Source organism: Stegostoma tigrinum, chromosome 31 (assembly GCF_030684315.1).
Source record: "Stegostoma tigrinum isolate sSteTig4 chromosome 31, sSteTig4.hap1, whole genome shotgun sequence".
NCBI lineage: Eukaryota > Metazoa > Chordata > Chondrichthyes > Orectolobiformes > Stegostomatidae > Stegostoma > Stegostoma tigrinum.
In genome coordinates this window covers 27,329,127-27,355,248 of record NC_081384.1, presented here as the reverse complement: position 1 = coordinate 27,355,248, position 26,122 = coordinate 27,329,127, and the positions used below count along the sequence as shown (strand labels likewise).

The following is a 26,122-nucleotide window of genomic DNA, read 5'->3' as shown; positions in this document are numbered from 1 at the left end:
GCTCCCTGGTGTTGACCACTGAGCCACCTGTCTTGGCTTGCAAGATGTATCCAAGTGATTCTTTTGGATTTGATCAAATGTAGTTAAGAAAAGACTTCTACAATAGCAATTTGCTTAACTATGAACATCTATTAAGTAAAAATAACATGAAAAAGAAGGAAAAGAAAGCAGTGAGCCTCATGCCCTCCTGCACACTGGGGACTCCTCAGTCATGGTTGGTCTGGAGACTTAGATTTGTTCGTGACATCATTCGTGATCCCGGTCTGAGGTGAAGTCCGGCAGCTTGGAACAAGACTGTCTCTCTTATATAGTGTTAACAAGCAACAAGGCATGGAGAAGTAGCTACAGAAAAACATGTTGATCGTGTCTGCTTTGGCATGTACAGGAATGTTCAGAGGACTCATTCAAGATCATGCAGCTGTCGAATATCATCAGTCAGTTTAGCCCTTCAGCCCATCCTTTCACACCACCATGCCACCCTGTTGTTAACATTCTCTTGGCAATGGTGTTGATGGTTATTGTTACTATTCAATACTGATCGCCTCAAATAAACATACTGATATACAGATGCAGGTATACTGTGGAGTGGAATTTAAGCTTAAAAATTCATATTGTTTCTTTGATATGCTGATAAATTCCACACTTGGTCTTACGTCAGCCAAAGCACCAGGTTACAGTCAATGGCAGTGAAGATTACCCCTTTCTTCAGCAGGGACACATTGAAACAGGTAATAATGCTCTTTAACATTCTATGTCGTATCATGTTATAAATAAATGAACTTTCACCAGGATTCCGCAACAAAGTGACTAAAATTGGAACATTGTGTAATGGCCAATAGAATAGAAACAATTTCCATTTGGAACGGGTTCGCTGTATTAAACTGGAAAAATTCTTTTGCCGACAGAGTGATTTAGATTGGCCAGCATGCCAGTTTACAGTCAGGCATGGCAATCACATGCAGTCTCTAAATATATTCATTATGGCAGGACAGAAATAAAACATTACTAACATTGAACTTTCAAAGTGGCAACTTCAGTGTAAAAGTTCATATTAGAAAGTAGTGCAAGTGGTACTCATGATTTTCTGATATGTATTGTCAATGTTTATGAATAAAAATGTTTAGAGACATTGGTGAAGGTGCAGAAAAGACTTTCGAGAATAAGACCAAAATTGTGAGATAGTAACTATCGGAAACACTGAACAGACTGGGGCATGTCCCTCTGGAAAGTGAAGGTTCAGAATAAAGCTGTAGATAAATTACTATCCTCTTTCTTTTAAACATCTTCGAGTATACTGCAATCACAGTAGCCTATAAATCTATAGGTTTTCTCCCTGTTTTCTGAAAAGCTTAAAGTGGAAAGTAGAAAGAACCCTCAAATTCTACTCTGATGTTTCTCACATATATCAATGTATGGGTACGCTGCAATCCATTAAATCCTCTACTTTGTGAGCATCTTATTACCTTCAACATTTCACAATGGATAAATATCTCAGTATCCCACAAACTGTACACTATTCTGAGTTTCATCATCGCCTAATGCCTCTCTGTATAGATATCCCAATGACACCCGTAGCTCTCAGTGTATAAAATAGTTCAATGCCTTTTAAGTACTCCAATCTATTACATTCTTAATAGTGGCCGAATCTGCATTCTTAGTATTTCCCACATGTTAGATATTTCAATGTCTGCTACTTTGTAATCTATGGAGACCCTGATAGTTCATAAACACTGACATATCCAGAGTTCATTTTAGCCGAAAATAGGAGTGCTTAGTTCTTTAATCACTGAGTGATGTTTTATTCAATGAAATGCATGGGAGATACAGAGGATGTTGTGATCATCATATACCCTAAGGTTTAAAATTCAGTCGAACATTTGTACTCTGGCATATGTTGAAAGAATTGGATAGTTATAGTGGCCGATATTGAAAGGCTGCAACTGTTCTTATATAACGGAAAGTAGACAATGTATACACTTTGAGATGTTGGAGGTATTAGGACGCTGATGTGAATACTGGAATGTGTCAAAATTTTATGCATTAAAATGTTTAGGGAGGCGTTATGTTTCCTACACACTCTTGAAGTGGCAACAAATAGCTGTTTGTGGAATTAATCTTTGAAAGGAGAAATATGTAGCAAACTGTGTAGAGCATCTCTAGCATCTAAGGAATAAGGAGAATGGGGATGAGTGTGGGGTTGGGGCAAGGACACTATTGTTATAATAGAAACATGCGGATGAATCTGGCTCTGCCAACTCAATAATATATCATACTGTAACAAGAGATGAAAAGGGAGACACAGTGTTTATCAGATAAAATACTTTAGTGGTGTGTTGGTGAGTCTGAAAGTGGTTTGTGGCAATTCAAATCTTCCCATTTTCCAGTTGTATTTAAAAACTGCAGTTTATACTAACAAGTGGATCTGCAAAGCTTTTAAGATGCTGACCTTTCATACAACAGCATAGCTAGGAATGGGCGGTACAGAGAGTTAACTGTGTCCTGAATTTAATAATAGACAAAATGATGGCAGAAAAAACTCTATGTTTTCTAGATTTAGAGACTTCAAATAAACTAAATTTATTTTGCAGGCTATTTTGCAGGGCTGGATGTGGGAAGATGGGGACTGATAAAATATAAATTAAAACATGATAACCTGTAAATAATTGGTGCCTATAAGCAGCTCTCTATTCTTCATCTCTAAGAATTGCAGCTCATCTGAAGCTCTGCATATCATGTGCAGTGTTTTGTTTCTGTATTTTTTAGTATTCACTGGCTTCTGTTCACTGAATGTGTCCATTTGAAATTTCTCATTCTCAAATCCTCTCATGGTCACACCCATCCCAGGCCCATAATCTCTTGAAAATTAACAACTCATCTCATAAGTTAAAACAAAGAACTCTGGTTGCCAGAGATCTGAAACAAAAACAGAAATTGCTGGTGAAACTTTGTGCTTCTGACAGCATCTGTGGGAAGAGAGCAGTGTTATTTTTGAGCCTGGTGACATTAACTCAATTCTTTCCCACGAACTCGACCAGACCTACTGAGTTTTCACCAGCAATTTCAGTTTCCATCTCCTATTACTCTTGGATGGAATTGTATGGTCTTTGCTCTTGTGGTGTGTTTGGAAATGGGGATGACTATTCATTAGGTGGATGATGTAATCTTATCCCATCAGATTTCTGCTGTTGCTGGATTTGAGTCAGGAGTGGGCAGGCCTGATTCCTGCTTTGATGCCAATTTCAACCCTTAAACAACCAATTATTGATGACTTAAGGTTCTTATCCAGCCACCATCCAGTACTGGGGTTCTGGACTGGCAACACTCCTTATGCATGAAAGGTAAAACTGTGGTTTGTTTGTGATCTCCAAGTGATGTTGTGGAGGGGCAAAGGTGCCTTAAACATAGCTTGATTGAGATAGTGGCCTTATTCCTGAAGGCCTCAATCCTGGGCCCCTGTTCCCTCAATCCTCATTCATGGACCCCTGCTCCCCCGGCCCACAGTCCTGCGACCCCTCCCCCCCGATTCTTTGCCCCTAGTAGATGTCAATTCAATGTTAATAAAGGCTTCATCAAACAGTGCTGACACTCAAAACAACTTCTGGCCTCTGCTAGCCTCTCATTAGGCTGGAATTCTGCTTGGGGGTTCCTGAATTTTGGGAAAGGCTTGTACTTGTCCTGAATGGCTGTTGATACCAGTATGCCTTTCCCAAGGAGACAACACAGGTCTTTTGGTAATTCTGCAGTGAGACTCTGATGTCTCCAACCCACCAGTTCAATCACACACTTAGCTAAATGTTACCCCCACCCTCCCTTTTGGTCCACTCATAACAGCCTTTCCATCAGTTACTGAAAGCCCTAATCTGAATTTACTTTCTAAACCCTCATATGCCCATATCCTTCTTTCCCCTTTAAGACTCTGCTTAAAGTCCACCTCGTTGACAAATTGAAATAAACTACAGAATTGATATGAAGAATTGGAGATGACAGGATCACTGTCATATTTAGAGTTAAATTGGTGCCTAAATTCTTCGAAAATTGGGGAGTAAATCATAGGAGAATGTATGATGCTCCAGTGTGTCTGTTCTGTTAACATTACAAGCATTGTAATTTGTCTCAGTCGGAAGGTTGGAAGAGAAATAAGACAGAAAGGTTAAGAAAGGATCTCCAAGATTAATGAGGTTCAGTAAATGCTGTAAAATGTTTGAAGTTTGTATTGTTATGCAGAGCAATAAACTGTAAAACAGGTTGTGAGATCAAGGTTTATGGTGTGACTTGGCCCAATGCTTTCTGTCTGTTACTTTTCCTTTGTTTGCCCTGCAAGTAATGCTACATTTCTGAGTTATTTGAAAGAAAATGCCTAGACAGTGAATGCATTTTCTGGAAAACTAAATGAAAGGTAAACCTACTGTGCTGTACGACACCCAGGTGACAATAAGAAAAAGACAACAGTTTAGGAAGTTGTAACTAGAAGCTAGATTTTTACAAAGTTAGGACACATCAAGGACATTTTTATAAATGACATACAAGACCCGGACGTGGAAGTGTAGCCCACCTTCTGGCAGATCAGTGCAAGTCACACAGGGCGAAAACCCAGACTCAGCAAGTTATTTCAACTTAGTGATAAGTTCTAATAGACTCAATATTTTGTTATCACGAGGACCTTAATCTAATAAGAACAATGCAAATGGATAGAGTAGATTGAAATGCAATTGGAAGGTTGATAATGTTCACATGAGGGTTTTGATCAGAAGGTTTTTAAGTGCTCTGCTCTTTAAACTTTAAAATAAAGGCCAAACTGTTAATGAGCAAACCTCTGTTGGACTACTTTGCATGGCAAGTACAGGCTAGGCTATTATCTGGTTATGCAGTGTCAACAGTGCTCTTAACATTTCCTGAATGACTACTATTTATGCCATTAGCTATAATTATTTCAGCAGAGTGTTCTGAGTTCACAGATCAATTAACATGTTGAAGTGGCTAATAAAAGATTAGCTGCCTTTGATTTGGTTCTGTATAGAATTTCTATTTTTTTGGAGATCTGTTCGAGGAGATTTAAAAGTTTTGAATGCGTTTCACAAGTGGGACGTTTTACAGAAACAAGTATACAGGAGCAAGAGTGATGTTAGATTTACAAAAATTTAAAAACCAGGATGCTTGTGAATATCAGCAGAGATAGTAAGAACTACAGATGCTGCAGTCAGAGATAATGCAATGTGGAGCTGGATGAACACAGCAGGCCAGGCAGCTTCAGAGGAACAGGAAAGTTGACATTTTGAGTTAGGGCCCTTCTCCAGAAATGTCAGCAGGCCCCTGTAAAGTGAAGGGATAGCTTTCGCTCAGAGGATCCCAGAACAGTAAGATAAGGCTAATCTCCATTAATAGTCGAGGCTTGAGAAACTGAATGACTGACAGCCTACCACCCATCTTGAATCTTTCTGCCCTATGTGAACTGTTTTCTTCATGGAATGAGACACAAGCTGTTGTTACACAATATAGCATTGAGTGGCAGAGCTATTACTGTTGCTCTAAATGCAGTGTTGACCTGAGTGAGTGAGTAGGCAGTGCAGAGGGCATGATGGATTGGTGGTGTCGGTGGTCAGGGTGAGTGGCTGGTTGGAAAGATGCTGCACACAGCAGTGAGAATAGTTGTGCATAAGCCTTAGCAGGAGGTGGATGCAATAGCAGAGAGAGTGTGAGTGTGAAATGCGGGAGAGAAGATGGTGACACTTAGGTTGGTTTTTCTTTTCATTTGACTTTGATTTGATTTGCTATTCTCACATGTACCATGGTACAGTAAAATGTTTTGTTTGGCATGCAGTACAAGCAGATTATACCATACAAAATGCATTGGGGGAATAGAATAGAGTGAAGAATATAGCATTATGGCTACAGAAAAAGTGCACAAAGAGCAACATTAAATTTAAAAATTGAGAATTCTATTCAGAAACCTAATAACACAGGGAAGAAGCCATTCTTGAATCTGTTGGTCTGTGTGTTTATGCTTTTGTATCTTCTGCCTGAAAGAAGAGTTTGGAAGATATTATAACCAGAGTGGGAGGAGCCTTTGATAATGTTGGCTGCCTTTCTGAGGCAGTGAGTAGTATAGATGGTGTCAGTGGTTGGAAGGTTGGCTTGTGCAATGGGCTGGGTTGTGTTCACAACCCTCTGTAGTTTCTAACGGTCCTGGGCAGAGCAGCTGCCAATCCAAGCCACGATGCATTGGATAGAATGCTCACTCTCATGCATCTGTAAAAAAAGGGAAGAGTCTTGTTTATGCGCATGCTGACTTTCCATGGATTCCTGAGGAAGTAGAGGTGTTGTTGTGTTTTCTTGCAGGTGGAGGGGAGAAAGACATTGACTCACTGTCAACAGTATTGGGCATTTCACCAGACAGCTGAGACTGCATGAACCTGGGTGGCAACCTTGAACCAGACTGGCATGATCTGATGTGGCATCCTCCATCCCTAGTCATAAGGGAATTGAAACCCGCCGATGCATCACCTTGTCCAGTAGCACTCCCCAAGACTCCACACACCCAGCAGGATTCCAATTTCTCCAACTGTACACAGCAGCTCTGGACTGACATTGCTTGTCCTGATGTAAAGCAGCCTTTTAAAAAAGGCTTGGACGCAGTAATGTTGGTGAATTCCAATATATCCACTGAGCGCTGAGTTTTTCTGCGAACATGATTTGGAATGCATGTTAAGATAAGCAGAGATTAGATTACGAGGTATTGCAAGGGTGGAGTCGGTAATTAATGAGGCAAGGAGATAGCAAGAACTGCAGCTGCTGGAGTTAGAGTCAATACAGTGTAGAACTGGAGAAACACCGCAGGTCAGGTAGCATCAGAAGTGCAAGAAAGTCGATGTTTCAGGTGTTCACCCTTCATCAGGACTCAGATTTTTTAATGAGGCAAGTTTACTAAGAGGCAGTGAGAAAAGTCAAGGCGTTACAGTATGAGAAACTCTCTAAAAAATGACACAACTCTGACTTAGTAAAAAAGAAGATACACTTAGTAACTGAATTTCTACAGGTCTCTGAAATTGAAAATTCCAAACTTTACAACCAGCTGAGTGAAGACGTTCTTTTTCATCTGAATCCTGAATGGCTTGCCTTTAGTTCTGAGATTGTGTCTCCTGTTTTTCGATTTCACAGCCAGGGGAAACATCTTTTCTGCATCTAATCTGTCTCGTTCTTCAAGAATTTTGCATGTTTTTCTAAACTCCAGCAAATACAGGCCTTATCTCCTCAGTGTCTCCTTGTAGAATGGTCCTCCATCACTAAAATCAATCAGTTAGATGTCCCTCATTTGTAAGGTTACCAGAATTGCACAGAATATTCCATGTGCAGTTTCTCCCAGTCTCTAGTCCTCTGACGATGAAAACTAACTTACCATTTCCCTTCCAAAGTGCTTACTGCTGAGTTGAACATTCATGGTTGCCTGCAAATCAAAGAATGAAGGGTGCATGAGCTCAAAGAACTCAATGTGATTCAGTGAAGATGTCAATGAACATAAAACAAAGACTAAGCTGCAAATGTAATTTACAACATTCATGGCTTTGTCACACTCACAGTCAGGTATACAATGCATTCCTTACGTTAGCAGTAGGGTTTAAACACGTTAATTGGGTTGGAACTACTTATTTCAATAACATTTTCCCTTCTTGATGAAGAAATCCTTTTGATTTTATGATGCAGATGTAGAGCCCTGCTGTGTCTCTGATGCGTTGTCAGTGGTTTCTTGCAGTTTTACGAGTATGTTTTATCTTTTAAAGCAAATAAAAGCGCACAGATTTTGTTACAACCACTTTGCTTTTCAGACCAGATGTTTCTCTCAAGTAAAAATATCTGCTATTTCCTTGAATGGTCAAACAATCACTTGTATTTAAAATCTGCAAAAGAAACTCAAAATTCAAAAGTTAAAAGTTGAATGGTTATCTTCTGACCATTTTAAATTTACAATAGGATTGGGATTTTCTTTAAAATATATGAAAGGATATTCAGCTATAAGTAAATTTGGATACAATTAATGACTTAGACCTTGAAGAAAGCACAAACCTGTGGAGAGACTGGGAAATTAGACGGATGTTTCTCATTGTCATGTTGGTTTTATTGCAAAAACCTGTCTTTTATCAAAAGTACGACTTGAAGAAAGTACCTCTTTCCACAAAGGGCTGAGGCCCTTTCAAGCATCATTTGCAAGTAAATAAAGAAAGAAGTAACATTGCAACCAAAAGATGGTTTTGGCCAATTCAACCATCGAATAACTCTTCCTCAGACTTCAAGGCTTAATAGTTTCATCCACATAAAAATTTCATGACAGATAAAATTTTTCAAATGCTTGATTCTAACAAATACAAACAATTTATCACCCAACCTGTATGGGTCAACTGTATGAAATAGGAACCAGTGGGTCTTTGGCCCCCTCAACTGTATATGTACTATATGCATTGGTGATAGTTTTCAAATGCTTATCGTTTTAAGCCCTAAAATCAAAGGACAATTTCAACAGAAACATCTGGTTTTAAAGCTGAGACTAACTTTCATATTTCCAGAATTTATTAATTGAATCTAATTGCCACCAGCTGCCCTGGTGGGCTGTAAATAATTGAGCAGTCTTTTTGATGGTTTTGACAGATGAGAATTGGAAACCGTGAGAGTACAAACTAATGAATGTTGAGACATTTATTAACTTTTTACAGAGATGTATAGGCTGGGTGAACTGACTATGGTTACAGGGATAGGGTAGGGAGCTGGGTGGGATGGTGGGATGCTCTTCGGAGGATCAGTGCAGACTTGATGGGCTGAATGGCCTCTATCTGCATTGTAGAGATCCTATGATTTCACGAACCTCATTTACACACTTTCTATGAAGCAAACCTCTGGAAACCATCTGCCAGAAAGTCAATTGTTCCTATTCAGGTTAACAAATTTGAAGTTATGCTCCTATCTGATTAAACTTTCAATTTGATGAATGCAAGAATAACGGAAATATATTCTACCTGAAGCACAGATTATACTCACATGTGGTGATTATTAAAGTTATTATTTTCATAATTGTTGATTTTTCAGATAGTATGTTCTAAGTGATACTTCTCCCTGGAAGCAAGATTTTAGTAATAAAGTTAGTGTTCCAGATCATTTTAGTGGATTCTATATATATTCCATAGAACTATTTTTCTCACAGAACTAAATGTTCAGAATGATTTACAAGTGCCTTGTCAACCCAGTCTTATTAAATGGCGAGATGAAATGTAAGACTAACATGTGGTAAATCATCATTAAGTACTGGCAAGAAGGACTTTATTGTGGTTGGTAAAGGCTTTCTTAAAGACCAGAACTAAGCACTGCCACAACCACAACAACAGGAAACAAGACTGATTCAAATCAGAGTCATTATTTAGATACAATCAAAAAGTAATGGATAAAATTGGCCATTCAACCGCACAAATCTTATCCTCCACTCAGAACTAAGACAATAGGCACAGGAGCACATGTAGGCCACTCAGTAACCTTTCGAGTCTGCTGTGCCATTCAATGAGATCGTGGCTATTTTGACAATCCTCAACTCCACTTTCCTGCCTTTGCCCCATAACCCTTGTTTCCATTACTGATTAAAAATCTGCCTCTGTCAGTCTTGAGTATTCTTAACGATCAACCTCTACAGCCCTCTGCAGGAAAGAATTCCACAGATTCACTATCCTTTGGGTGAAGAAAGCCTTCCTCATCTCTGTCCTAAACAGTTGAGCCTTACTCTGAGGTGATTCCGTCTAATCCTAGACACTCCTGCAAGGGGAGGCAACCTTTCCACATTTGAGTTATTATTGTCACATGTACCCAAATACAGTGAAGAGTATTGTTTGTGTGCTTTCCAGGCAAATCGTAGCTTACATAAGTACATGAGGGTAACAGAACAGAATGCAGAACACAATGTTATGGCTACAGAGAAGGTGCAGAGGAAGATTAACTGATATATATCTAAATGGTGAGAAAATTCGTAAAGCAGAAGTACAAAGGGATCCGGGAGTGTTGGTCCAGGATTCTCTAAGGGTTAACTTGCAGGTAGAGTCCGTGATTAAGAAAGCGAATGTAATGTTGTTGTTTATCTCAAGAAGGTTGGAATATAAAAGCAGCGATGTGCTTCTGAGGCTTTATAAAGCTCTAGTTAGGCCCCATTTAGAATACTGTGTCCAATTTTGGGCCCCACACCTCGGGAAGGACATACTAGCCCTGGAGCGTGTCCAGCGGAGATTCACACGGATGATCCCTGGAATGATAGGTTTAATGTATGATGAACGGCTAAGGATCCTGGGATTGTACTCGTTAGAGTTTAGAAGGAATAGGGAAGATCTAATAGAAACTTACAAGATAATGTATGGTTTAGAAGGGGTGGATGCTAGGAAGTTTAGGCAGGGAGACTAGGACCCGTGGGCACAGCCTTAGAATTAGAGGGGGTAAATTTAAAACTGAAATGAGACGACATTTCTTCAGCCAGAGAGAGGTGGGCTTTTGGAATTCATTGCCGCAGAGTGCAGTGGAGGCCGAGACGTTGGATGCCTTCAAGGCAGAGATCGACAAATTCTTGATCTCGGAAGGAATCAAGGGCTACGGGGAGAGTGGAGTTGAAATGCCCATCAGCCATGATTTAAATGGCGCAGTGGACTTGATGGGCCAAATGGCCTTACTTCCACTCCTATGTCTTATGGTCTTATGGTCTTAGGTCCATTCCTAAGGCTGATAACAGCAGGAAAGAAGCAGTTCTTGTATTTGTTGGTATGTGTTTTCAAACTTTTGTATCTTCTCCCTCATGGAAGAGGGTAAAAGGGAGTATAATTGGGGTGGGAGGGGTGTTTGTTTATGTTGGCTGCATTCCTGGGGCAGCTGGAAGTGTAGACAGAGTCAATGGAAGGAAGGCTGGGTTTTCATGACAGACTGGGCAGTGTTCACAACTCTGTTATTTCCTGTGGTGTTGGGCAGAGTAGTTGCCATATTGAGCTGTGATACATCTGGCTAGGATGATTTCCATTGTGCATCTATTAAAATTGCTAAACGGTCATTGTGAATGTGCTGAATTTCCTTCCAAGGAAGTAGAGGTGATGATATGTTTTCTTAATTGTAGCATCGATGTGGATGGACCAGGACAGCTTGTTGGTGATATTTACTTTGAGGAAATAGAAGGTCTCGACCACCTCCACCTCAGCACCATTGATACAGTCAGGGGCATGTCCTTCACTTGGCTTCCTGAAATTGATGACCAGCTCCTTCATTTAATGACACTGAGGGAGAGGAATTGCTGCCCTTACACCATGCCACTAAGCTGCCCATCTCCTTCCTTTACTCTGTTTCATCATTGTTTGAGATCCAACTCACTACAATGGTGTCATCTGCAAATTTGTAAATGGAGTTAGGGCTGAATTTGGCCACACAGTTATGTATGCAGAAGGAGTATTTTAAGGAGCTGAGTACACAGCCTGGTAGGGCATTGGTGTGGAAGATTATTATGGAGGAGGCGTTGTTGCTCACCCTTACTGAGTGCACGCTGTGGGTCAGAAAGTTGAGGATCTGGTTGCAGTGGCGGAGTAGAGCCCGAGGTCTTGAGTTTGAAGATGAGTTGATGGAATTATGGTGTTGAAGACGATGATGTAGTCAATAAGTAGGAGTCTTAAGTAGGTGTCCTTGTTATCCATATGTTCCAGGGATGACTGTAGGGCCAAGGAGATGGCATCTATTGTGGACCTTTTGTGACAGTAGGCGAATTATAGTGGATTAAGGCAATCTGGGAGGCTGGAGTTGACATGTGCCATTACTAACCTCTCAAAGCATTTCATAATGGTGGTAGTCATTGAGGCACATTACTTGGTTTTCCTTTAGCACCTGGATGATAGTGGTCTTCTTGAAGCAGGCGGGAACCTTCCATTGTAGTAAGAAGAGTTAAAAATGTTGGCAAATCATCATACCAGCTGGCCCCTGCGGGATCTGAGTGCACTGCCAGGGACTTCACCTGGGCCATTTGCTTTCCATCAGTTTGCCCTCCAGAAGGTCAAGCTGACAAGTGCAGGCTTCTGGGGTACATGACATCATTTCACCCACCTTCGAAGCAAGCATAGAATGCATTGAGCTTTATTTGACTGCGCTTTATAGCCTGTTATGTCATATAAACATTGCCACAGTTGACTGTGTTCCTGTAGGCGGTCTGGGACTCCAGTCTGGTATTGCCCCTTGGCATCCCTGATGGCTTTGCAAAGATTGTACCTGGATTTCCTGTATAGGTCAGGGTTCTTGAATATGGACCAATCCATCGACTCCAAGCAGTCATGTTGGAGCTTGTCCATTACCTGACACCAGCATTGTACAGTTTTTTTGTGCCAGATTCTCACACTTCAGTTCCTACTTGTAAGCCAGGAGAAGGAGCACAGTCTCATGGACTAATTTACCAAAATGTGGGTGAGGAATAGGGTGGTAGGCGTCTTTGATGACTGTGTAACAATGGTCCAGGGTGTTTGGACCTTTAGTGGGACAGGAGGCATGTTGCTGGCATCTTAGCAGCATATTCTTGAGGTTGGTATGGCTGAAGTCACCAGTTACAAGGAACAAGGCTGCAGGGTATTCTGTCTCCAGTCTATTTACACTGGTGTATATTTCATCTTGTGTACTTTCCACTTCCATATGCGGTGGGATCTAAACTCCTGCAGCAGATAATAGAGACAGCACTTCACTGTTAGGTATTCTAGGCCTGGGGAGCAGTAACTCACCAACGTCATCACATCCAAGCGCCAAGAGGTGTTGATTGGAGGCACAGCGCTCCATTCTATGTCTTGTCTGAGGATGCCATGCAGTCCATTGGGTGGATTGAGAAACCCTCAGTTTGTATGGCACAGTCAGGTGAAGCAGGAGTGAGTCATATCTCTGCAAAATACAGCACACAGCAGTCTCTCAGTTCCCTTTGATAGGTGAGTCCAGCTTGTTTTCAATGGCTTAGATATTTGCCAGGGGTATGTTGGGGCAGGGGAACATGAAACTGTTGTTTCAGGCTCACCTGCAGGCCAGTGTGTCTCCCACATTTCCTGGGTAAGGTGTCCAGGAGTCAGAATGGACTGTCTGCTATTCGAGAAGGTAAGTGGGTGTGCCCAGTAGGGTCCTGGTTGCAGCCTTGAGCTGCCTAGTGGTCTTGTTCCCCCTTCGGTCGGACCACGACGTTGCATCTCCGTGTGATCAGGTAGAGTGCTAGGTCTATATTGTGTCAGCTCCATGGAATTGGGCCACTGATCAACGTCCAGGGCTGGCCTTCAAGAGGCTGTAAGTGGCTGGTCACTATGTTGTCATGCCCACCCTGTCAAGCACCCTAAGAATCTTGGATGTTTCAATAAGGCGCCTCTCATTCTTCTAAACTCCTAATAAATATATGGACAATCTACTCAACCTCTCCACATAAAACAGTCTCTTTATGTCAACAATTAAGGAACCTTCTATAGACTGCCTCCAGTGTCAGTATAAGACCATAAGACATAAGAGTGGAAGTAAGGACGTTTGGCCCATCAAGTCTACTCCACCATTTAAATCATGACTGATGTGCATTTAAACGCCACATCCCTGCACTCTCCCCATAGCCCTTGAATCCTTCTGAGATCAAGAATTTGTCGATCTCTGCCTTGAAGGCATCCAATGTCTCGGCCTCCACTGCACTCCGTGGCAATGAATTCCACAAGCCCACCATTCTCTGGCTGAAGAAATGTCGTCTCGTTTCCATTTTAAATTTTCCCCCTCTAATTTTAAGGCTGTGCCCACGGGTCCTAGTCTCCCTGCCTAACGGAAACAACTTCCTAGCCTCCACCCCTTCTAAACCATACATTATCTTGTAAGTTTCTATTAGATTTCCCCTCAACTTTCTAAACTCTAATGAGTACAATCCCAGGATCCTTAGCCGTTCATCATACATTAAACCTACCATTCCAGGGATCATCCGTGTGAATCTCCCCTGGACACGCTCCAGGGCTAGTATGTCCTTCCCGAGGTGTGGGGCCCAAAATTGGACACAGTATTCTAAATGGGGCCTAACTAGAGCCTTATAAAGCCTCAGAAGCACATCGCTGCTTTTATATTCCAACCTTCTTGAGATAAACAACAACATTACATTCGCTTTCTTAATCACGGACTCTAACTGCAAGGTAACCTTTAGAGAATCCTGGACTAACACTCCCGATCCCTTTGTACTTCAGCTTTGCGAATTTTCTCACCATTTAGAAAATAGTCCACGCCTGTATTCTTTTTTCCAAAGTGCAAAACCTCACATTTACTCACGTTGAATTTTATCAGCCATTTCCTGGACCACTCTCCTGAACTGTCTAAATCTTTCTGCAGCTTCCCCACCTCTTCAGTGCTACCTGCCTGTCCACCTATCTTCGTATCATCGGCAAATTTCACCAGATGCCCCCAGTCCCTTCATTCAAGTCATTAATATATAAGGTGAGCAGCTGCGGCCCCAACACTGAACCCTACAGGACACCACTCGTCACCGGTTGCCATTTTGAAAAAGAGACTTTTATCCCAACTCTCTGCTTTCTGTCAGACAGCCAATCTTCAATCCAAGCCAGTAGCTCACCTTGAACACCATGGGCCCTCACCTTGCTCAGCAGCCTCCCGTGAGGTACCATATCAAAGGCCTTTTGGAAGTCTAGATAGATAACATCTACTGGCTCTCCCTGGTCTAACATACTTGTTACCTCTTCTAATCCATGCTGACTTGTTCTAATCTGACCCTGCACTTCCAGTAATTTAGAAATCTCATCCTTAACAATGGATTCTAGAATTTTACCAACAACCGAGGTTAGGCTAAGCGGCCTATAATTTTCCATCTTTTGCCTTGGTCCTTTCTGAAACAGGGGAGTTACAACAGCAATTTTTCAATCATCTGGGACTTTCCCTGACTCCAGTGACTTTTGAAAGGTCACGACCAAAGCCTCCACTATTTCCTCAGCCACCTCCCTCAGAACTCTAGGATGTAGCCCATCGGGGCCAGGAGATTTATCAAGTTTTAGACCTTTTAGCTTTTCTAGCACTTTCTCTTTTGTAATGCCTACCGTACTCAACTCTGCCCCCGGCTCTCCCTAATTGTTGGCATACTACTCATGTCTTCCACTGTGAAGTCTGACGCAAAGTACTTCTTAAGTTCTTCAGCTATTTCCTTATCTCCGATCACTAGCCTTCCAGCATCAATTTGGAACGGCCCAATATCTACTTTTTCCTCTCGTTTGTTTCTTATGTATTGAAAGAAACTTTTACTATCATTTCTAATATTACTAGCTAACCTACCTTCATATTTGATCCTCTCCTTCCTTATTGCTCTCTTTGTTATCCTCTGTCTGTTTTTATAGCCTTCCCAATCTTCTGATTTCCCAGTTCTCTTGGCCACTTTATAGGCTGTCTCTTTTTCTTTGATACATTTCCTGACTTCCTTTGTCAGCCATGGCTGTCTAATCCCACCCCGGACAATCTTTCTTTTCTTTGGGATGAACCTCTGTACTGTGTCCTCAGTTACACCCAGAAACTCCTACCATTGTTGGTCTACTGTCTTCCCCGCTAGGCTCTGCTTCCAGTCGATTTTCGTCAATTCCTCTCTCATGCCCCTGTAATTACCTTTATTTAACTGTAACACCATTACTTCCGATTTTGCCTTCTCTCTTTCAAACTGCAGACTGAACTCTACCATATTATGATCACTGCCTCTTAAGTGTTCCCTTACTTTCAGGTCTTTTAGAAAATCTGGCTCATTACATAGCACTAAGTCCAGAATAGCCTGCTCCCTTGTGGGCTCCACCACAAGCTGTTCCAAAAAGCCATCCTGCAAACATTCCATGAATTCCTTGTCTTTGGATCCACCGGCAACATTATTCACCCAGTCCACCTGCATATTGAAGTTCCCCATGATCACCGTGACCTTGCCTTTCTGACATGCCCTATCTATTTCTCGGTGCATCTTGCGCCCCTGGTCTTGATCACTGTTAGGAGGTTTTTTTTTAGTATATTTTTCCTTAGGTGAGGGGCCCAAAACTGTTCACAGTATTCCAGCTGAGGTCTGATTGGTGTTTTGCATAGTTTTAGCAAGAGTTTTGTGTTTTCATACTTCATTCCCTTTGAAATAATTGGCTTTGGATATAGCAAAGGCCCTTTCTCAGGTGCCTTTCACTTAATTTATATTTTACAAATCACAATTTGTATGCTTGGAAAATAGATTACCTTCTATTTGCAGTGACCTGTGACCAATCTCAAATACTTCCAGGCATGTAGCATGGTTAGAAGCAGACTAAAAGTTCCTCCCCTTGCAAGCAGCATTGTGCCTTAATGTCAGAAGGATAGTCCAAATTTTTGAGAGCTTTTTTCCACGTATTTCCATGCATTAGGCAGTCTTTAGGAGTGAGATTGCCAAATTAGTATCTGCTATCTGTTGCAGACTAATATCCCAGTGAATGAGATGAGTTCAGGTCTTGTCACATTACGATCCATGTAGTCTCCAGACAATGAACAACAGTCAGAGGTGCATTAAAACCAAAATCTCAAAGGGAAATAACCAGGAATGATCAGCTAGCATTCTGGGGGAAAGACTGTATTGACTTGAGGAGAGCAGAATTTTGATTGTTGGTGGCTACTCTCCTAGGAATGCGGCTGGATAATTATTTTTGTTATGGGCATTACCACAATCGATTAGGACAGAAGCTGTCAAATTGCTTACGTTTTATTTCCAGTTGAATCAAAAGTTATGGAAAAGATCCATCCTTGAAACGAATGAAGGATTTTAACATTCCTGCTGAAATGTCACTGCTTCAAATTTTCAATTGGAACTGTCTAGGAGTGGCATAATAAAGTTACTCATATTATAACGATATTCCACTTGTGTGAGATATAAAATAATGTTTGAGTCTCATGCTCTCTGATCTTTACTAAAACAGCAATGAAGCCCCTTTTGTCAATAGATGTAAACATTGAATGATTTTGTGTAACTAGTACTTAATTCCAGAACATTGAATTCCATGATGATTTGACTGTCTACCCATACTAACATTTTGTCAAATTCAAGCGCCACCATCTTGAACCAGTTACCCTAATAATACAACATTCAAGTCTGTGGATACTGAGCAAAACAGAAAAGCCCAGAAAGTAGGAGACCAACTCAGCATCTGTGAAGAGAGAAACAAAAGCTAATATTTTGAGTCAAATGTAACTTTTCTTTGGAACTGCTTTGAATCTGTTCTCACTACAAACTGGTTAACACTATCCATGTTTGCATTGGAATAAGAGAAAACTGAAATTAAACAAAGCGCTACAGGTGCTGGAGATCTGCAACAAACAAAAACAGAAATTGCTGGAAAAACTCAGTGGGTCTGTCAGCATCTATGAAGAGAAAACAGTCAATGTTTCAAGTTCAGTGACTCTTCTTCAGAACTGAAATAGACTGAAATACAGTGCCTCTTATGACCTCAAGACAGTCAAAGCACTTTACAAAATGTATTTTTGACATGTAGTCATTGTTTAACACAGGAAAAGTAGCACAATATTTACACGTGGCAAGCTCCGATATTAAAAGATTGCATTTTGTTTTTGTTCTGTGGATCTAGAGATAAATATTAGCCTGGCCATCACGGGTAACTCACTTAACTCTCATTTGAAGTGATGTCAGGTGAGTGTTTACGTCCATCTGCGGACACCTGATTTAACATTTCATCAAAAATCAGCACTTCTGACAGTGTAGCATTCACTCTGTAATGTACTAGAATGCAGCTCTGCTTGTTGAGACTTGAATTCTTATCGTGTTATTGTAGCTGAGAATGTGATAGCTGATCAGAATGAAGGGCCTGTTAGGTCATCTTTTGTCCTATTAGAAAAAAATTAGGAAAGCGCGAAATAAATGCATTCATCTTTAATTATATTTATGTTCATGTCCATATTAGTTTTATTCTGAATTTTTTCAGTTATAATTTTCTTACCTCTTTCTATTACATTATGCAATCTGAATCACACCTCATAATAAAATCATAGCCAAGTAAACTTGTAATATTTATTATTGTGATGTCCACTCTCTCTTTGCACTGTATCCTAAAGGTTGGCTGCTCATCACAGACAATATGACAAGATGCTGTAGTCATGAAAACAACTAAATCTCAGTTTAATGTGATTTGAATGTGAGATTCAATAATTGACATTATCTCCCAGTCATCATTTTACATTATTGTCAATTTCCATGATGAAGTCATCCTTGCTTACAATTTTGTAGTAATAAAGAGCTGTGAACATTTGCAACGTATTCCTAATTTCTTTAATTTAGTGCTGGAATCATATCACCAATTTTATTTAAGTGATTTCAATGGTGTATTATTGGAATTAAATTGTCTGTAAAAGATTGCAGCTGATTGTGACATTTACCTGGATGTAGATAGAATCATGACACTATTGATTAACAAAGTTTAAATTTGTTAATTATAGGATATAGCAACCATGCTACTCTATATACGCATAGAAATTACAAAAGAAAATCATTTTGAGATAAAATATAATCTATTGTGCTACAAAAAGTACAAAAAAACAAAAAGAAGTAAAGAGACCTTTTTTCTCTGTTAAACAGCTTACAATCCAAGAATCATTTCTGCAAAGACAGATGTATCTCCGAAAACCATCACAACAACAGAGATAATGACCACCCCGGCTGTGCCAAGCTCCCCACAGTTTATTGGACAAGGAAACACTGACAACATCATTCCTGTTTATTGTTCTATCCTGGCCGCAGTGGTAGTGGGACTAGTGGCCTATGTGGCTTTCAAACGGTTGGTGTTTTCAGTAACTCCATTTTTAATGATACGTGTATAGTTGACAAGTGATGTAATGTAGGTCACTAATTTACAACGAATGGGGATTATGTGCCAAAACTGGGTTATGCAGCACAGTGCAATCTAAAACTTTGCATTTGAAATTGTAATTTGCTCAATGTTGATTTAATTATGGACTAGCATTTCAAAAGTCATGCTGTTTATTCACTCTGTTAAGTTGTGTTATTTACTTTTCTCATAATTTGACTGTTTGTCTTCTGATGATGGCTTGATGCTTTATTCATTGCAGCTTTTCCCACAGTCTTCCTATTGCCCTTTCTACGGCCATAACTCTATTTAGACACCTCTCTCAATCATCTTGTGCTTATATTTAAAATAGCAGAGGGTCATGAAAAACAAACTGTTCAGTTGTACACACTTGCTTTGATTTGTTTTGTTCCATTCGCTCTCATATACCTGACCTTCTCCTTTACTAATTCCAGAATTTTCACATACAGACCTCTTTCTGGGTCCTGAAAAGTGACCTTGGAAGTATTGCTAGAGGGCCAATGTTCTTAATTCTGGCTCAGAATAATATTAACAGCCTAGGTTTAATAAAACACCTTTAAAATGTTTTTCTGAGATGCTCGCAGAAGCATTATCGAAAAGAAAATGACGTTGGCCCACATGAGGAGATATTAGGACAAATAACCAAAAGTTAGTTCAAGATATAGTTCTTAAGAAGGACAAGAGGTATTGAGAGATGGAGATATTTAAGGAGTGATTTTCTGAGGTTAGTGCTTCAGCAGCTAAAGACATGGCTGCCAATTGTTGTCAATAATAGCCACCACATTCTCAATGGCAACTAGGAATGGGCATTAGGTGCTGGCCCAATTAGCAAAGTACATTGACTTTGTGAAAATCCACTCTTTACCTCAGGGTCACATATGATGCCAAGCTGAGTTCAGACTCAGGCACTCCCCTTGATAGTGATATTCTCTGTGATTAGGAGAAGGGTTTGCAGCAAGAACCAAAGACTTTGATTGGTTATGGACAGCCTTCCCACCATGTCCTTTAAAGACATTCCGTTCCTAATTTAGTGACAATAATTTTGGGAAAGGGCTGGAGCTGAAAGCCATTCTCTTGTCCTTGCTACAGAACCCTTTGTATAGAAACCCCCACAAATACAAATTGTCTTCAAAGCTCAGTCATCTTGGCTGGATTCATCTTTGTTGCTCTTTGTACTTTTCCTCAAAATGAATTGGTTGCACAGTTTCCCAGCTTACAGTTTGTCTCATATTGCATTTCCTTACACGGGTGAGTCTGCTCCCTTAAGTATTTCCTTCTCTGTGACTCGTCACATCTCTCTTTTCCACTCTTATGCAATGAAGTTGATGTTAAAGTTCCTCAGCTCACTGTGGCGTGTGGCTTGTTTTCCTTAGATGGAACAGCTGTAAGCAAAACAAGCAAGGAGCCAATAACAGAACAGTAAACCAGACGCCATCTCCAGAGGGTGAGAAACTGCACAATGATAGTGGAATCTCAGTAGACAGTCAGAGCCTACAGGAGCAACAGCAGAAACTACAACAGCAACAGCAGCAACAACAGGACCAAGGTAGGTCATGGATATTTAGTTGTGAATTCTATATTCTAATGACACACTACCATCACAAAGTGAAAAAAAATGATTTCTAAATCCCTGTTTTACTCACACTCCATCAAAATGTTGTAGCTTGGTGGACAGAGACAGATCATTCACATCTCTTCTGGCTCTTTGAAAGTTGTACTTAGTCCCACCACCTCTTTTTCTTAAAGAAAAAGGAGGCATCAAAAGAGAGATTCCAATTAATTCAAATTGTGCACCTATAAGTTCATAGATATTTAAGTAGTCAAGCTTGTTGCCCATGAACATAAAATAATTTTGATATTAGTGTAGATATCCTATGCAGGGTACACTATTCTGAAATTTTGCCAAGAAATTTGGCTCTCCTTTTGCTAATAGTAAGTAATAGTCATAAAATTAATGCATGTCCACGTTTCAAAGGATGAATCTATTGGAGCTTATTATAAATCATACCTTTATGGATTTTAAAATGTAATTGTTAACATTTCACATCAGTATTGCTGAATAGCCACAACTATCTCAAGGCTAGCCATGCTCCAGGAATTTTTCTGAGCAGTTGATAGAATTATCAGCTCATATCTGCAGCTTGCTGAGCAGTGTATGGAATGAGCTGTCAGAAGAAATGGTGGAGGCTGGGAAAATTACAACATTTAAAAGGTATCTGGATGGGTATATGAATAGGAAGGTTCAGAGGGAAATGGGCCAAATGCTGGCACACATCACTAGATAAGTTTAGGATATCTGCTCAGTACAGATAAGTTGGACCAATGAGTGTTGAGAAATGTCAAACTCAATTCAGTTTGTCAGAATGTGTCTGGTTGATCAAGGTGAACTATATAAGCATGGTGGAGTGAACATAAAAGATATCCTGCTATGTTCATGCCTCCATCCCATTTGATCTGGCCTTTTGTAAATACGTTTAAATGAAAATAATGGGGCACAGGTCCTTCGGTAGTGATGTTGGCCCTCACAAAGTAAAAGCTGAATACATTTCATGTGAAGAATGGGTTGGAAAACTAGGAAAAATAAGCAAGGTAAATTCACGATGGTCTACCCTTGGCAACGGTTGTACTCTTAGGGAGTTTCTGTCATTGGGGTTACATCACTATTCTATTCCAACTCACAAAGACTCAATTGATTTCATATTTTATAATAGCTGGCGCAATTTGCAGCTAGCTGTCTGCTGGGCAGATGGGATAAGGAAATTAACTCGTGAAGACAGTTTGGAACATGATTGAGCGTGAGCTGCTGGGGAGAGGATTGCCTTTAATACTGGTGGTGTTGCTAAGGAAGGCAGTTGATGAAGGATGTATATGGTGAGGTTTTACTGTTAAGTCTGCTTGCAGTTGATAAAAAAATATTTTTTAGACGTTCTACTGCTGTGAGTGGAGACTAGGTAGTGGGTTGTCGAAATACAGTTTGCTGAGCATTGAGTGATTAAATAGGGGCTCTTACATGTGGATCAGCACTTTTTATTTAACTATCTGGGTCAGGAGTCCAGTCCTGTGGCAATTCAACAATTGAAATTGATCAAGTGAAATTACATGTATGCATTTTTATTATTTATTTGGATTGAGCATGAGACCTTTGTGTCAGAACAGAGAGGTTCCATGGTTACAAAAGTTCATTGTAGGTTTTTTGAAAATCAACCTGTGCAGGTGGGACTTGAACCCAGGCCGTCTGATCCACAGTTTAGGAGACTGCCATTGTGTCAGAAGAGCCTTAAGAGTTCATTATATTTGATAAATCTTCTGTTCAAACATAGAATCAGCATGATCAGACAATGCAATACCAGAACACAATGGTCACATTACAAGTTTGAATTGAAAATGCATTCCTAAACTAATTCCACCCTGTGGTAGCGGTCAAGGTCTTTTTTAGAAACTAATCCCTTCTGGTCAATCAATTCAAGATTATACATCATCTGATTTTAAATTGCTAATAAAAGACAGATGGTCCTATTGAGTTGTAAATCCTGCAGCTCAGACTAAGTTGGCCTGTGGTTAGCTTTTCCTGTTGTTAGTATCTAGCACTGGCTTTACCACCAATTGTATCCTGACTAGTAACCTGTGCAACTGTTCATGTTCACAGTTGGCTGGTTTCAGAAATCCACTTCTTCTGTTGCTAGATATCTTTAGAGCTTTTGACAGGATGACTTATAAAGGAAGCAATCGGCAACTTTCCTGATGGTCTGCAAATTGATTGTTGGATGTCAACAGCAAGAAATGTATAAGTAGAAATAAATCTTATGCCCATTAAACTGCTGTTTAATAACAATGGGATGTCTCTCGATAATTGTCTTGTCATTTAATGCCACCCGATTAAGCCTTGATGTAAACAAGATACAGTTTTTCGCAAAAATACAACAATCTAATTGACCTAATTGCTGGCATCATTTTGATCATTGTACTTGATTAAGAGCAACTGCTTCTTCAATGTATGGGTTGGTAGTTGTTTAAAAGTTACTGAAATAAAATCAAGACATTTCAGTTGGGGTGAAAATCCTATTTAAATATAGGTAAGAGGGTAGAGTTGCCACAGCCCTACTGGACCACTGGGCTGTTCTCCTATTGGAGAGAAAACGCTGGTAATGGTTTAACCTGCGGGCCACCACACCTCAGACAAGGGACAGGTTGAGAAGGAGAGTCCTTCATGATAATCTCAGCCAGTGCAGGAATTGAACTTATGCTGTTAGTATCACTCTGTGTTGCAAACCAGCCATTCAGCTAACTGTACTAACCGATGCTCTTAAATACAGGTATTCACAGTTTAAAGGAATTTCTCATTCTACAGTTTCATTTTAGTATGGTTTGTAACATAACTTAGCTGTCAATACTTGCCCCATTTTTATATTCAGCCAAGTGCCGAGAATTGTAACTGCATGTTCATTCTGTTTTTCTAAAGACCTCATTGTTTCAGTTGTTGATTCCTCCAAGCTCTTTGCTCCCTTCCCAGCTCTCTTCCATCTTGGCCACCTCACTCCCTCCCATTGCCCATCTCTCCTTACCCCCTTGTTGGCTGCTACTTGCCTCACTGAACCCTGCCACTTGCTTCTGCTCACTTCCTCCCTCCTGCATCTGTCCTGAGCTCTTGCTGTGAGTGATGACTATGGAGGGTGATGGTGAGAAGGAAGCGGCAAGGGAGTCAGATGATGGTCAGTGAATAGAAGGTAGTAAGGTTGAGAAAGCAAATGACAAGGGGCAAATACCTCAAGATAAACAGAGCGAGAGGGTGAAAAGCAGGCAAGTGGAACGGTGCTGTTTAGGCCAGTGAAGTTCATGAAAACCAATAGGTTTTTAGTGTGAAAATTACAGGTCAAGAATACCCCACCCTATCACATGCTTTTTTGGAAAGCATTAAGGTGCTAGACAAGGGGTAGCTATGTGCAAAGAGAAAAGTTTGCTTTCTTGTTCATAATAGGATCATGGCTAAGCTAAATGGACCTTTGTGCCAGCATTTGTGGCTGATATTATTGTGGTTTCAACTTTCGTTTCCTGCCAGCACCTCCAGAACACAAATCTAACTCAGTCTCGAATGTATTCAATGAGCCTGATTTCTGTGGTCTTATTGAAAGCAGAAAAACCCCCTTGTCTCAGTCGTAAGTGGGGGTCCTTATACTTTTGAAAACTTCTATGTTTTCCTATGAAGGGGAGCATTCTCTCAACTTTCAACCTGTCAAACTTCCTTAAAATCCTTTTGATTTCAGTAGGGTCACCCTGTCATTCTTTTAAACTTCAAAGCGTGTGGCCCCATTTGGTCAACTTTTCCAGATAAGATGAACGGTTCATCCCTGGAATTGAGTGAGTGAACTTTTCCTGAATTGCTTTCAGTATAAGCAATGCTCCTCTCATGTAAGGACCGCAAAACTGTACACGAGACTTTCAATGCAGCCTCACCAATGCCCTGTACAGAACCAGCAACACTTGCTCACATTGTTTTATTCCATACTTTTGTTCTCTTTTTACATATTCAACAATTTAAACCTTTTTAAAATGGAACAAGCTAAAGTGTACTCTCTCTTTGGCTATGAGTAGTTCTACCAGTGGCATAATGGTAATGTCAGTGGAGCAGTAATCCAAAGGCCCAGACTAATGCCCAGGACATGGGTTAAAATTTTCGTACTGCAACTGGTGGGACATTAGGAAAAAACTGGAATTTTGAAGCTTGTTCACTAATCCGCTTTAGAGAATGGAAATAGTCATAGTCATACACTTGCCATGTAACTCCAGATACTAAGCAATGTGGACGCTTCCTCATTGCTCTGTGAAATGGCTTATCATGCCACCCAGATCAAGAGTAATTAGAGATAGACAACAAATGCTGGCCTTGCCAGAGAGTTTGTCATCCCATTAAAGAATAGAGTGCAGCATGTAGCTCAGTGGTTAGCACTGCAGCTTCACAGCACCCGGGACCCGAGTTTGATTTCACCCTTGGTCAACTATCTGTGTAGAGTTTCCACATTTTCCCATGTGTTTGCGTGGACTTCCTCTGGGTGCTCCAGTTTGCCCCCAGTGTCCAAAGATGTGCACATTAGATGGATTGGCCACATTAAGATGCACTTGATACCCAGGGATGTGGAGGCCAGGAGCAATGCAAGGCTTTAGGGATAGAGTTGGGGATGGGTCTGGGTGAGATGTTCTTCAGCGGGTCAGTGTGGACTCAATGGGCCAAATGGCCTGCTTCCACACTGTAGGGATTCTATGATTCTATGAATTAAAAAAAAGTGTAAATCCCTATCTCATCAGGGACCTGCACTGGTGTATGGTCATATTTTATATTCTGGTGTTTGGTGTGTTTATGGTACTGTATCTTAGATACAAAGAAAAGGAGAACAGTGCCCTTACCTGTAAATTGTGACATGAAATGGCAGCATTCAGTGATCTGAATTTCCAACAGCCATACAATGAAAATAAATTTCTTCATATTCCTGCTGCTCTCTGCTGTTCTGCAGTGGTGGAAGAGTGGCCAGCTTTTCCTGCCCTTGTGCTGATATTTTCTTCCATACATGGACACATTCCTTTAATTTTTCAATATTCTGGGTGTGATTAAGCATTTCATAATTGAGAAATCCAGTTGCCTCATCCCCTGAATGTTTGCGCAGCTGGTGATATTTATGTCCTGGAAAGAATTATTTCAACCAAGCAAGAAAAAAAATGTATCCAAGCTCAATTTTTCAATCCCCGAGCCCATGCAGGTGCATATGCCATCAAACTTTAAAATTTCAGGAAAGACAGTCTTCAGAAAGTCTTGATCAATTGAGGGACTTGAATTGAGTTTCTAAGTCAGCTCTAAGGAATAAGTGCCAAATGGTGCTCATTAACATAGGGAAGGAAGTCTAAGAACAAAGAAACATTGAAAATAAGAGAGTATGCAACAAGAATGAGAAATATTAATGTGAATAATTAGAATCTTTAAGCATCTATCCATTAAAAAGAGAAGCAAAATACTGCAGATACTAGACATTTGACACAAACACAGAGAATGCTGGAGAAACTCAGTAGGTCTGGCAGCACCTGTGGAGAGAGAAACCAAGCTAACATTTTGAGTCCAACATGACGAAGACTCGCACTGAAGTTGAAAAATTAACTCAATTTCTCCCTCCACAGATGCTGTGTTTTTCTGGTATTCTGGGTTTGTTGTCCATTGAAAGGTTTTGGTTGCGTTAAGACTATAAGTTAATGGTTCTTGTGGAAAACAGACCAAA

General features: G+C 40.4%; 1 protein-coding gene across 2 annotated transcripts in view; it reads left to right on the top strand.

Moving 5' to 3' along the window:
• LOC125466439 (tumor necrosis factor receptor superfamily member 16-like) overlaps positions 1 to 26,122 on the top strand; it is a 168,266-nt gene that overhangs the window by 119,660 nt on the left and 22,484 nt on the right. For both annotated transcript variants that reach the window (XM_048560929.2, XM_048560928.2), the window contains exons 4-5: positions 18,614 to 18,812; positions 20,237 to 20,409. In XM_048560929.2, the coding sequence (XP_048416886.1) occupies positions 18,614 to 18,812; positions 20,237 to 20,409 (372 nt within the window). The remainder of the gene's footprint in view (positions 1 to 18,613; positions 18,813 to 20,236; positions 20,410 to 26,122) is intronic.